The 12771-nt window shown below is 50.8% G+C and overlaps 4 protein-coding genes across 4 annotated transcripts; 1 reads left to right on the top strand and 3 right to left on the bottom strand.

The window, feature by feature from the left end:
• Positions 1-466: 466 nt before the first annotated feature.
• Positions 467-1117, bottom strand: V2A60_007567 (CUE domain-containing protein; the record flags this gene model as incomplete). Its single annotated transcript, XM_083258851.1, has 2 exons — positions 467-763; positions 848-1117. The coding sequence occupies 2 exons, from the start codon at positions 1115-1117 to the stop codon at positions 467-469; spliced, it is 567 nt and encodes a 188-aa protein (XP_083114977.1).
• Positions 1118-2710: 1593 nt separating this feature from the next.
• V2A60_007566 (uncharacterized protein) lies at positions 2711-4423 on the bottom strand (the record flags this gene model as incomplete). Its single annotated transcript, XM_083258850.1, has 1 exon — positions 2711-4423. The coding sequence occupies one exon, from the start codon at positions 4421-4423 to the stop codon at positions 2711-2713; it is 1713 nt and encodes a 570-aa protein (XP_083114976.1).
• Positions 4424-5338: 915 nt separating this feature from the next.
• V2A60_007565 (CobW/HypB/UreG, nucleotide-binding domain-containing protein) lies at positions 5339-9463 on the bottom strand (the record flags this gene model as incomplete). Its single annotated transcript, XM_083258849.1, has 11 exons — positions 5339-5404; positions 5456-5597; positions 5646-5855; positions 5906-6141; positions 7192-7305; positions 8095-8379; positions 8454-8949; positions 9002-9098; positions 9154-9165; positions 9226-9309; positions 9364-9463. The coding sequence occupies 11 exons, from the start codon at positions 9461-9463 to the stop codon at positions 5339-5341; spliced, it is 1842 nt and encodes a 613-aa protein (XP_083114975.1).
• Positions 9464-9885: 422 nt separating this feature from the next.
• V2A60_007564 (Mob1/phocein) lies at positions 9886-11608 on the top strand (the record flags this gene model as incomplete). The annotated part of the gene is made up of 3 exons (XM_083258848.1): positions 9886-10101; positions 10181-10366; positions 10577-11608. 3 exons carry the CDS (start codon positions 9886-9888, stop codon positions 11606-11608), a joined length of 1434 nt encoding a protein of 477 aa, XP_083114974.1.
• Between the last annotated feature and the right edge of the window lie 1163 nt (positions 11609-12771).

Here is a 12771-nt window from a genome sequence, read left to right as displayed (position 1 = left end):
CAGAATGTTGAAAAGAGTCACAAAGAAGATCATTTTACACTTTATTCAAGTGGTCGAATGATTTCCATGGAGATAGTACTCTGTGAAATTCTTGGTGGCAGAAGCAGCGCAGAACCCTGGGCTCACACGGGACCTCGCCGCACACGCACACGAAGATCCGTAGGTCAACCTCAACTAGCCAAGGCGGCGAACACTTTATTGTGACAGGACTGAGCCGCAGGCGCAAGCATTACGATTCAAATCTAGATCTCATCATACAAATCTTGCAAATTGAACGATTTTGCCATCAGCATGCCCGTTCTTGAACAGCACGTGCAGTGACGGCCCGATTCATAGTAAGGATGCTGCATAAATACTACCCTATTTGAGGATCACGCTGTACAACCAAGAAAAGAGATAGGGAAAGAAAAAGGTGGCAAGATAGACGTAGTTTATACAAGGCGGCTGCGGTCCCGATACCGCTCGGTTATTGGGTTGGCCCCGTCGTCTGCGCCGCCATCTTGGCCTGCATCTTCCTGCGCGCGGCAAGGATCATCTCATCTCGCCGGCGCTGCAGAGAAGCCTGTCTCTCCTCGCGATTGGAGCTCCAGCCCTTGCCTTTTCCCTCGTCGCCACTCTTTGTCTCCATGTCAATCTTGTCTTTGAGGTTGTACCGTGTGATGAGGTCTGGCTGCGTGGGCTTGTCGACCTGCCGCGTCGCCGGCGCGCTGTGAGCCGAGGCACTCTGACCCGGTGGTGGTGGCGGCTGGAAGGTAACAGGAGGCTGGCAAAACATGTCCGGTCAGCAATCGCGAGATGCGCAAGCCAAAAAAAAAAAAGAAGGGTTGATGCTCAAAGTTGCACGCACTGTTTCTAAGCGTCCTGACAGAATCCGCTCCGTCGTACCCTGAATATTGCCCCCGTTGCGCTGGAGGTCCCAGAGGATGCTTCGCCGGTCCGTCTGTGGAAACATCTGTTGTATCCGCTCGACGGCCGCCTCTCTCGATCGCAAAAAGGCCTCGGGTGGTCGCGTCGCAGGCTGAGATGATGTGCCGGAGAAAAACAGATAGCGGATTACAAGGCCGGCGAAAACGAGCACACCTACAAAGTAGGGCAGCGAGATCTGTTCGTTGGCCATGATATCGACCAGGATCGGGAGCTGTGGCCAAAGACGAACGAAGCGTCGCGAATGCTGAGAAGGCCCGAAAAATAAGCAGCGGAGTCGAGGGAATAATTATCAAAAGATATCGCGTGTTCGGTTGGCGTCTCTCTGGCCTGGGGGCAACGTCGCTGAAGCAGATGGCATGGAATTGTCGGAGCAGCTTGTGACACCGGTTCGCCCACGGCACGAGGGGGAGATAGGTATTCTTGTCCCGCTTATTCCGCAGGCACCTACATTAGTACCATACAGTCCAGTGGGTAGCCAAAAGCCTGCCTGCGAGCACCGTCCGTAGTGCGACACAAATACACTAAATTAATTTTACCTACTAAGTAGGATTTCTCTAGCAACTTAACTCTAATGAACTGGGAAATTCTTTTTAGGTACTTATCATATATGCTCAATTCAGATACCATGATTGTTGCATGTGCGCAGCCAAATTTATCGACAACTATTTAAGATGGCTTTCGTTACTACTAGACTACAAGAGTCAACAATCTATTCGCTACTTCTGACTGCTTATTATGCAAAGTGAGTGCCTTATCATGACTAATTAAACGTATAGCAACCCATCTTTGTATGATAAAATAAGTCCTATTCGCGGACTTTAAAGCTAATACTGCAGTACATAAAGAAGGTACCAAATTGCTTTTGAGGTACTTATATGCAAGAATGTTTGACGGCTTGGGGCAGTGACCCACTCGGCCTCCAGTGCCACTTCACAAGTACTCTTAACAGTAAAAAAGACAATAAAAGCTGATCAAATCGTTCATTCGAAATTGAGATTAATGTTACTATCATTTCTATCTTGCAGTTTCGAGCATGTTTTGTTCATTCCATATCAGCTTTCACCTCAACAATCGGCTTACACAGAGTCTACTGCGGGTGCGCTTAGACACACTACAGCCCCATCGCATACAGGCAAGATCCCTGACCGCAACAGTTCCCGCCTGCGCCCAGACCAACAGTCCCAGATAAACCGGCAAATTTTCCCCAGAAAGTTTAAAAAAAAAGAGGGCAAAAAAACATACAGCAGCCGGTGTTCGCTGGTCGTCACCGACCCAACTACTAATCTGCCGGTCAATAGCTTGATTTACGCGGAGCGGACGGGACGCGATATTTTCTACTGCCTGTGGCCGTATGTGCTAACAATCTCACCAATTTTAGTCTATATCTGGTTGGAGATATCGACTGTAGGTTCTGAAACGTACCGCAGTCTGCCTTCTTTTAGATCATTTTGGCTTTCGGAAAGCAATCATCGTTGAATGAAAATTCCAAGGTCCATTTGACAAGGTAGATGGATGACTCCCTAGGGGCCAGAGTCGCTGCCCTATCCATTTACTTCCGACAAAGTCACTGTTCGTGACGGTTTTGGCCATAAGAACAATTTCAGTTTTTGTCTTGACCCGCGCTCTGACTCTGTATGTCTTCTCTCTGATCTCTACTTGTGTGAAAATGATGGGTAACCTAGCGCTGAGTCGGCACGCGTAGCCCTTGGGGCTACCTACCTCTGGGGCTATCTAAAACAAAGCCGGCGGAATATCTATATAAGAATTAACACAGTCCCCATGGTTACTCGTCACTACTACTATCAGTAACACTTTCAAAGCTTGCAAAGCTTTCCAAACTCGGAGCGGCCGCGTCGAGCCTCTGAAGAGGGTTTGTAGCCCTCTTCCCGCACAGATAACGCTCAGCTTCCCTGACCGACGCCGGCTCTTTCAACTCCTCTTCCCATTCATCTGGATCCGTGTTCCATATATCCAGGTGCTTGCGTTTCTCGCTTCCAAACTCGGCCCCCAGAAGATTCGACAGTATCACCCTGCACCGATCTTCCTGGCAGCGCTGCGCAGTGCTCTCGCGTACTACGTCGAGCAGTGGTGCCCAGCGGCCGTCGAGAAGTGCGATGCTGCCGAGGGACAAGAAGCCCAGCTTGGAGCCCAGCCGCGTCAGGAGATATTCTAGCTCATCAAATTTGACCTCCACATTAGACACGACAACTCGTGTCAGCTGAAAGGTGGTCAGAGACTGCAGCACCGGACCTAGCACAAACAGACCTTCGTCATTCCTTCTCTGCCCGGTGTTAATACAGTATGAGTAGAAGCTCATGCTCAAATTTTGTAGCTGCGAGCTCGCCAAAGCCGCTTGCAGATAGGCGCGCATGTATGACACGTCCCGGTCAGGGAGCGGGTTGTGGCGAAGGCCTTTGCAGCTCATGCCTGAGTAACCAAAGTGAAAAACTTGAATCTGCTGAAAGGCCGATCGAAGTTGGAGCTCCAGCTCCGCTGCTTGTTGCTTCTCGTGCGAAAGGAGCTGCGTGAAGCCCGAGTAGTGTGGGAAGCAGCCGAGATAAAGCTCCGTTAATGGCACACCGACGTCGGCCAGTGCAATGGGCAGCATTGTGAGAGTCCTCGCAATACCTAGATCCTTTTCTTCTCCTCGTCTTTCCAAGTCTTCCCAGGAGTACGGCTGAGCCATTAGGCGAGACAGAACCTGCGGGTTGTCCAGCACCTCCGCTATCTCGAGACCGCCGCCCCGGTAGGGCACAACTTCCCGGACCTTCGCTGAAAAGTGAACTTTTCCTCCACAATCTAGTCGTTTGAATGCGTTTGCCAGCTTCACCATTGACTGTGCGTCGCTGAGCCACTCGAGCTGCTCTCGAAAGCGCCGTACGTACTCGTTGTAGCTGCTGAGCAAGATATCTCCGAACTGGCTTTTCGCCGCTCCGCCTGCCGCCCCGGAATCTGCCTGGAATTCAGTGTTATCGCTTTCTGTCGGTGCAACATGGTCCCATTCCTGTTTCAGGATGTTCAAGCGATGCGAAAGGCGGTGGTATTCCTGAACATCATCATCCTCCTCATCACCTTCTTGTAATCGAAATTCCATATGATAATCCAGACTATCAGAGAGTTGATGGATCTCGGTGAGTCGACTTTTCTTGAACGCGCCCAAATCCATGGCCAAATCACGAGAGTATGTTGCCACGTTGACAACGACGCCACGGGCGTGGGTCGCAATGACCGGGTTTTTGGATAATTTTTCGAAGGCATCGACGGACTTGTAGTTTATGGAAACATGTAGTACCGGAAAGAGGACTGGAGCAGCTAGCCTTGACAGCGCTCGACAAGTCAAGCGAACGCTTTGGATTGTACGCAGCGACTCGCCCTCTGGGATCCCATGAACCAAGCTCGGCCAGCTGAGGGCCCCAAACTTTTGCGGAACTGCGATATACTGCAGTATTTGTAATGCGATATCATCAGGGAGGCTTGCTAACATCCCATTTTCCATTTTAAACGCCTGTGCAAATTCTTTGAAAACGTCTCTGCGATGTGAATTGCGAGCTGCAGTTGTATGGCAAGTCAAACGGGTCAGGCTCACCCGACCCCGACTTATGAGTCTTCGCCGCTAATTACCAGGCTCGGCGTCGGTGTGACATGGCTGGACTCATATCTCAATGCTGACCAGCATACTCGTGTTGGGTTCAACATTCTGAGCGAACAAAGGCTCGGCTTAGAAATGTTGCTTATCTTTCTGAAGTGCTGGTCTCGCTTTACCAGCACTGTCGCTTTACCAGCACTCTCGCTTTGCCAGCACTGGAATTGCCGGCCTCCGAGTCCGGCCATATTCGCAGTTTTAGAGCGAGCCTCCACTTCAACGTGTATACTTTACCACATTCCATTTGAATAACTGCTTGTTGAATCAATAGGGAAATGAAAAATCAAAAGCATTGAAAATCACTACAATGAATCGCGAGTTGTCTCGAGGGAAGCAGAATGATAATCACACACGGCAGCCAGTTCAAAAATCAATCAATCCAGGTGGGACTCATTGGCTCTTTCGTTGTTCTCTACTCGCTGAATCTCTCAACGTTGTAGACGTTTATTCACGCTCTTGCGAGTAACAAATACCAAATATCGGGGTGCGTGGCTTGCCGAAGCGCCAACATCTTACTGTACAGCATGTTTCCTCCCATTACATATCGCAACCTAGTGAAGCCAACCCAGGCAACGCGTTATTGAGTCCCCATTCCTGCCTAGTCCTGCCGTGACACCTGCTTGCCGTGAAAGAAACCAAATCAAAGACCAATTCCACAGCCAAGATAGCCAAATTCCAAATGCCGAAGAGAACCAGGCAATGCGATCCAAACCATTAGCTGCCTCGCACATGCACCCGACGTGCACCTCAAAGGGTGAAACGTTCCGATTACGCCCCAACCGCCGCAGGATTTACAGCCGTTTCCAATTCACTGTAATACAACGTGATCTCTCGCTACGCATTCAAAGTTAGAACCTGTCAGATAAGGTGTGTTGAGCAACATACCCTCTCTCTTTGCCAATGGTTAGCATCCCAGATAATGTACCAACCCCTCTCATGATTAGGGCCGAGGATTTGAGGGGCCATTTGCTCGTCCTTAGTAAGCCAGATCTGCAGTTTCCTGTGCCAGCGCCAATTACGAGTGTGCCTGATAATGGTTAGTCGGCCAGTCGTACGAAAGGGGTCGAGTGCGTACAATTCTTGTGCTGCCATCTGCTGCTTGATATCAGCGGGACAGCTGTAGAATATCCAGAATAGGGTCTCCTCGTTGAAACTGGGGGTTTTCGTCTCGATAGGTTGAACGTTGGTAACATTATAGCAATCGGGCAAACGAAATTTGCTGGCGTGGACTGTCGGTTTCGGCATATTATCGTCAAAGAGAGAATAAACCTGGTTCGAGATTGGACTAGCGCAGTCAGTATTGTGAAATGTCGAGTTTGAGAATTTTCGACTTACTCTGGCGCTTGCAAATCAAGCCCCAGTGAATTCGGATCCATCCCAACAACCAACGCATGATAGTCGGGATAGTTGTTCATGAGCGTTCGGAGGCCTTTGAGTCCCCATTTATCGGCATCAGGCATCCCAGCAAGAGGATCTACAGGGCCCTGTGCCTCCTCCTCTTTTACCTTGTTAATTAGGTCATCCTGTAGTGACAGGCCCGTAGCACCTTCTCCGTTGCCGATGTTTGCGAGCTGTTTATTTAAACGATCAGCCACCCGCGATCGATTATCATCATCCGTTAGTTGTGCCGTAGAGACTGTTTTTGATAATCAGCAGAAGTTACAGCAAATACTTAAACTCGGATATGTCAGTACCTGTGCCACCCGTCAAAGACTGCGATCTCGGCTCATTTGCTCGGTTATTTGCCGACAGGGCATTTAGCAACCCGTTCCCCCTATTACCTGTCACGCCTGGGGAAGATGCACTTTGTGCGCTAATACCCAGTGATGACATTAGGCTGGCACTTCTTTCCTCGCCGTTGACGGTCCTATTTAGCGGCGGGAAGTCATCCACACTGCTGGGTGTGGCTTGCGATCCTGTCTGGTTCCCGAAACGAAGAGAGCCATGGCTCGCCGTAGATCTTGAGTTCGAGTTATAAAGCTCTTCTTGGCCTGCATGTTGGGACGATACAGGAGTTGGTTGGTTTCGTTGCACGGGTGCGCTCACATTCCTGGAGCTAGCTGTCGACCACATCGATGTTTGCGACGAGTTGCCAAGCTGAGAATTATTCGATAAAGAAGGAAATTCACTATCAAGCAAGATTAGCATTAACACCCCAGTTAGAAACGAAAAGAAAAGTCGCCAATGCGAGAGCAACGCTGCCGCATTACCCTTTGACGACATCAGCGTAGGCCAGACCAGGTTGCCGGTCTGGCGATGGTCTATTTGCAGTCCCCATGATCTGGAGATATGCGGTCCCTCTACGCTTAGGCTCAAAGATATGACATCGATGGTTGATAGGACGGGGTCGAGGAGATAGTAAGGGGAAGGCATTGCGAGGGCAAAATAAAAGGCACGTACGACAAATCGAGGGGTGCTGCTTGCTGCGATCCTCCTAAGCTTTGGGCGAAGCTGACACTTCCACCCAGTTGCCGGTTTTGAGTCTGGAAGCCACCATTGCTGCTGTTTCCCATGGGTACTGCTCCACTGAAGGCCCAGCCGGAGTTGCTGTTTCCTGATGCTGGACAGCGGTCAGTTACTCACATGACGCCCGGGAAGACACTGCGGAAGGTATGACATACCTGATTTCCCGTTCGGTAATCGACTTGAAACAGCGCGATTTTGCTGCTGCTGAGATTGTTGCTGTTGGCCTCCGAAGTTGCCTGGCATTCCTCGGAGTGTCTGTGGTACGGCACCTATTGCCCGGCACATTAGCAATGGCCATGACCTCATGTGTTTCAACAATCGAATTTCAAAAATTTCCCTCAGTGTCGATATGCTTAGCGCAAATTTTCCAGCATCTGCGTCTCGCGTACTGAATGGCAGCTGACTGCTCGGTCAAGGCTTTTCGGCCACCGTTCCCCAGTAGCACGAGGACAGACGGCGCAGCAGATATGGCAGATAGCACCGCGCCATCACGAGAGCGCTCTCTTCCATTCCGATGTGGCACGTCGTTCCAGCGCGGGATCGGATCGGATAGGTGAAGACGGTCGCGTCGCAAGAACTCGAAGATGGGGCGAGGGAAACCTACCTGGTCGATTCATGATTCAGGCTGGTGCGCAGGGGGCGAAAGATGCAGTGTTGCGGAACCCTGTGATCAGAGATGCTTGCGCAGGGAGTCTTATATATGGGCACGAGGTCGAGCAGAGATTGCGCAAGTGAGCAGCGTTGTGCGTCGCTTGCGTTTGCCTTGGTACTGTGAAGCACGAGTCCTGATGCATCGTAAATGCTGTCCGGATTGAAGTGGGTCCGCCCCGATATGCAAACGTTGAGCCAATCACGAGCCCGGAAATGGCGGGCGTCACAGGGCACACCATTTTGGTCGAACGCCGGCGTCACGCTGCAGCAATATATTGGCCATTTCTTTCATGTGTGCGAGTTTGCCACTCGCACGGCGATTTTCTATTAACTCTACTTCGAAATTTGTGGCAGAAGACCTCTGCGTCTCAATGGAGAGCGTTTCTAAAGCTCTGCTCGAAATCTACCCCCGCCACGTGCCGGCCAATAAAGATGATCTTTCCGGATGTAGGAGTGGGTTCATCACTAAATGGGGCATCAATCAGTTCGAAAATCTCCCGTACACCTTGCAGCATCTTTAAGTCGCCATTGTCGAATACAAGTCGGCCCTTCGAACGGTGAATTTCGAATTTCTGGGCTTCATCGTTGCCAGGGAGCTCATTCTCCCAGAGAACTTGTCGTAGCCACTTGTCAACTTGCTCCAGTTGGGCAGGTCTAAGCGTGTCCACTGGAATTGTAATGGTCGATAGATTCTAGGGACATCAGCGTATGTCGCGCAATTGTGTACGCACAACTGTAGCACAGCTGCTGAAATAAATCAACTTACAGGGTCCAAGTGACTGTGCGCGGTCGTTTTCGGCTCTGGTTCGTTGAATTGGTCGTACGCGTGCAAGTCCAGCAAAAGCCCTTCGAGCTCCGGCACGACGCTCTTTTCGGTGACGTGTATCTTGGCCAGGCCGTTTATAGACTGGATTCTATCCTTGACGCTTTGAAGCTCTTGTTCTGTGACCAAATCTGCCTTGTTGATCACGATAACATCTGCGTGCGAGATTTGTACGTGTGCTGTAGTCATGACAGGGCCGTGGCCATCATGGTCGTGGCCTTCAACCTTGCCATTGGGGTCGTCAAGGCTTTTCAGAATGTTCTTCGCATCAACAAGTGTTACGATGCCATCAAGATAGATGGTACTGCCGAGCCCGTCGTCTACCCAAAAGAGGGGCGCAAGATTGCCAGGGTCAGCCAGGCCGGTTGTTTCGAGTAAAATGTAGTCAAATGCGCCCTTCTTCGCCATCAGCGACTCGATAGCATTGACACCAGTATCCCTGATCAGATGAGCACTCGCATGCCAGAGAAAGAGACGGTTGGGATCCTAACTTGACCGAGCAGCAAATGCAGCCGTTACCAACTTCTAGCCATTCCTCCACTTTTTCATCGCCTTTATTGACGGTGAGAGATTTTTCAATATCCAATGCTAAAAAGTTTGTCAGTAATTCCAGGCAATTTCGAGCAGCCGTAATCCTCCTCACAATCTCCAAATTCTATTACACAAGGACTGGTTAGTGCATATTGCACGAAGTCAGGGTCGTTGAGCGTCATACCGTTCATGATCACTGCAATTTTTTTGCCATGTTGTGCCGTCAGAATATAGTTCAACAGAGTTGTCTTTCCTGCTCCGAGATATCCTGGATGTCGTTAGAAATCTCTTGTGATAGCTATGGAAGGCAGAGTCGCCAAACCGGTGACAATTGTGATAGGCACTTTGACAATCAGCTCTTCCTCTTCAATTTGCCCCGCAGTGTCGACGAGCTCTGGAGGGGCATCGTCGTCAAAATCCATAGCTTGGCCTCTTCTAATACAAGCTGATCAAAGACTGGTAAACACTCAAAAGAAAAAAAAAATAAGCCTTGTGGCTACATACGAATATTTCAGGCGAATATTGAAATACCGGCGCGTTGAAGCTGTACTATACAGGTCAAGGGTAGCCTGCTTTTTTCGAAGGCTCATGATGTAAGTAGTGAGAGTCGCGCGAGCAACGCCACCAGGTACCCACACCAGCTGTGGCGTGCGTGTTATGCATCTATCAGGCGTTACCGCCAAGATATGCAGCTACTGAGTTGGTAGGTGAGCTCCGTACTGTGGCGTCCAACTACCACAGCAGGAGAGTGTGTGCGCACGACACCTTGCACCCGCAGGGTAACCTGTTTCCTGCACAATTGGTTATTGCGCCTTCCCGAGCTGGGTATATTGTTTTGATTGAAATGGCTCTGGCACCTAGCTCGCCGAGGCTGCCCAGCCCTCCGCCGGCTGCGGAGATCCAAATGACACCAAACTCGCCCTCCGGCGGCTCGGCCGCGACGCTCGAAGCGACCCAGATGGAACAGTCTCTGCTCGATGCCAACTCAAAAAGAAGGATACACCCCGGCACAAAGGCTTCCGACATGGCAGCTGGTCCGCCGCTAGTGCCTCTGAGCGAGGTAAACGCTTGCTTGCCAACCTCTCCCCGGCTGCTCGATGCCGCCATTTTGAGCGTTGCTAATGGAAAATGTGATGCAGTTGGAATCGGCATTCTCACTACAGGAGCACCTCGCTGCTCTACATTACAATCTCACAGCGCAAGGCACCCGAGCACTAGCGCGGACGACAGCCCACCAAATTGCGCAACCGCCGGCTGGCATCGATCGAACGCTCTGGCTCTACGAGCTTTGTCGATTCCTCATATCGCAATGCAACACCCTTATTGTGGGGTTTTTGTTTGACGCACCTCCTTGTAGTGCTGCAACTTGTCCAGAGATGCGTGCGTCCGAGTGGCAATTCCTCTGTGCCGTGCATGAGCAGCCCAAAAGCTGTTGTGCAATCGATTACTGTTGCCATACTCTCGACTGGGCAGCCAATGTGGTATCGGATCAAAATATCTTCCCCAGTCGATTCGTGATATTAAACGACACTCAGAGCAAGAATGTCGGTCTCAAAAATTTGGTCAACGTTTTCCGGCGTTTGCACCGCATCTTTGCACACGCCTGGTTTCAGCATCGCAGTGTGTTCTGGGCAATTGAAGGACAGAGTGGACTCTATGTCTTCTTTAAGACCGTGTGTGATTTATATGATCTGCTTCCAGCGGAGAATTACAAGCTCCCCCCGGAAGCAGAGGGCCTCGAGGCCCCCGAAGCCGAACACGAGCCGGCTGCGAATAAGTCGCCGACCGCAACAGCGCCTCTAAGACCTTATTCGAGAATCCTTAAGCCAAGTTCGCCGCCACAAAACAATACTAGCGGCGCAACAAGCCCCGACGACAACCTGCAGCCACATGGGCGGACCACGACGAGGAGACACATTAGAAGTAGCCCCTCAACAGGAAGCGCCGTGATGACTGTGATGGAAACGGACGAAGAAGAAACGGATGCGGTAACGCGAGGACTAGATGGAATGCACCTGGCAGTTTTGTCATCACCAAATCTTTCCCGGTTTGCAGATGAACCCGAGGTTGCAGAAGTGCCTGCGGTCACAAATGAAGCATTGGCGAACGAACCAGTGACGCAATCCACCAAGACAAATGAGGTCGATGATAAAGCTGAAGAGGCAGACACGACTGGTGCAGAAGGGATCAGCGACAAGCCAGAGGCAGAGTCGGTAGTTGCTGACAACAGCGCTAAAGTGACTGAATCTGCTGCCAAGGGACCGTCCACCACACCAGCAGTACTAGATGCCACAGTGTCACCAGGACCAGGTCCATCAATAGAGATGGAACTAGCAAAGGAGAGCGCGGACACTATTCCCGCTGATCAAGACGAGTCGGTGACAGGGCATCCGGGGGTAGAGACGCCAGCCGGGCAAGATACCGAGGCTAATGCTGAGGCGGTGGACTCCTCATCTGGTGGCGTTGCTGGCACCGACACGACTGAAAGTTCGTCCACGACGGCCGCAGAACCATCTACCACTACGGTGGAAGAGGTGAAGGAGGATGATCAGAAAGACTCACATTAGTATAGTGCCATATTACCAAGCAACTTTCGCAATCTTGGCTCCCACAAAATATGGCCGTAATCGCTACCCTCAGAAAGCAAGTCTAGCTACTAATAATGGATAGAAGAGGATCTCCTCTTAGCATTCACCCATGCCACGAGCAAAGCTACAGGCATAATTAATGAGTATTCCCTTCAATTTTGGCCGCTGGGGGTGGTGCCACACACCGGCCACCTTTTTTTTTTCTCCAGCATATATAATCAGTCATCAGTATATACCTGCGACAAGTCCCTTGTTCACGCCCCCCCCCTCCCCTGCACACCGCGGTTGGTTCTCGTAGCACGACGCCACGCCCGAAAGCCGCAGACATGTCTTCTTCAGATGGCTGGGCAGGGTTTGCTTCCCAAAAGCCCGAGCGACCCTTGCTGTCACATCGACGCTCGCGCTGGCATCCCACCCCTGCGCGCGCGAGCGACAACCAGTAGGCTTGTCGTCGCTACGATGTGCTGCGCCGTATACGTACATGGAGAGAGGGGAAGAGACAATCGACAAGACACACGCCCCCTACCCATCTGCCCATGTCGTTCGTTTCTCCACAAGTCAGTGTAGCCGATGCTCTAAACCGGCATTAGCGTAATTGTCTCCCAACTCCTCAAACTCCTCCCGCGCGCTCTTCTCTCCTGCCTCTTCGGTAACGTCGCGCAGGTTGGGCCCTCTTGAGTCATCGGGCTCGTTTTCCCGTTTGCAACTGGCTTCGTAAATGGGAGGGGCACATGGATTCCAAATAAGAGAGTCAGGTGGAAAGCAAGCACAGAGAACGCGAAAACAGAAAAAAAAAAAAAAAAGGCTAGGTTGGCCCCCGTGAACAGGCCCATCAGAAGGGCTACTGATAGTATCTGTCTCTTGAGCTCACTTTTCATGACCTCCTCCTTTTACGACTGCCTTTTATGACTGAAAAGCAGTTTGGTAAAGAAACAGAGAGGAGCCGACTTTCCCGTTCCCGTCCACCACGCTAGTTGCTTTCATCGTCAACCAACTACTACGTAGAATTCTCCGCCTTCCATCTAGTTTCCTGATATTTGACTACGTTCTAGACAAGAGATGATATGGAAAATAATGGGAATTGATCGTGACAGCACCAAAAGGCAACGTATGTATATTAGTCAGTATATCACAACATACAA

The sequence above is a fragment of the Cordyceps javanica genome, chromosome 5 (genome assembly GCF_051103115.1).
Source record: "Cordyceps javanica chromosome 5, complete sequence".
Classification (NCBI taxonomy): domain Eukaryota; kingdom Fungi; phylum Ascomycota; class Sordariomycetes; order Hypocreales; family Cordycipitaceae; genus Cordyceps; species Cordyceps javanica.
Note: the sequence above shows the minus strand (reverse complement) of the source record. Positions and strands in the feature narration are given on the sequence as shown.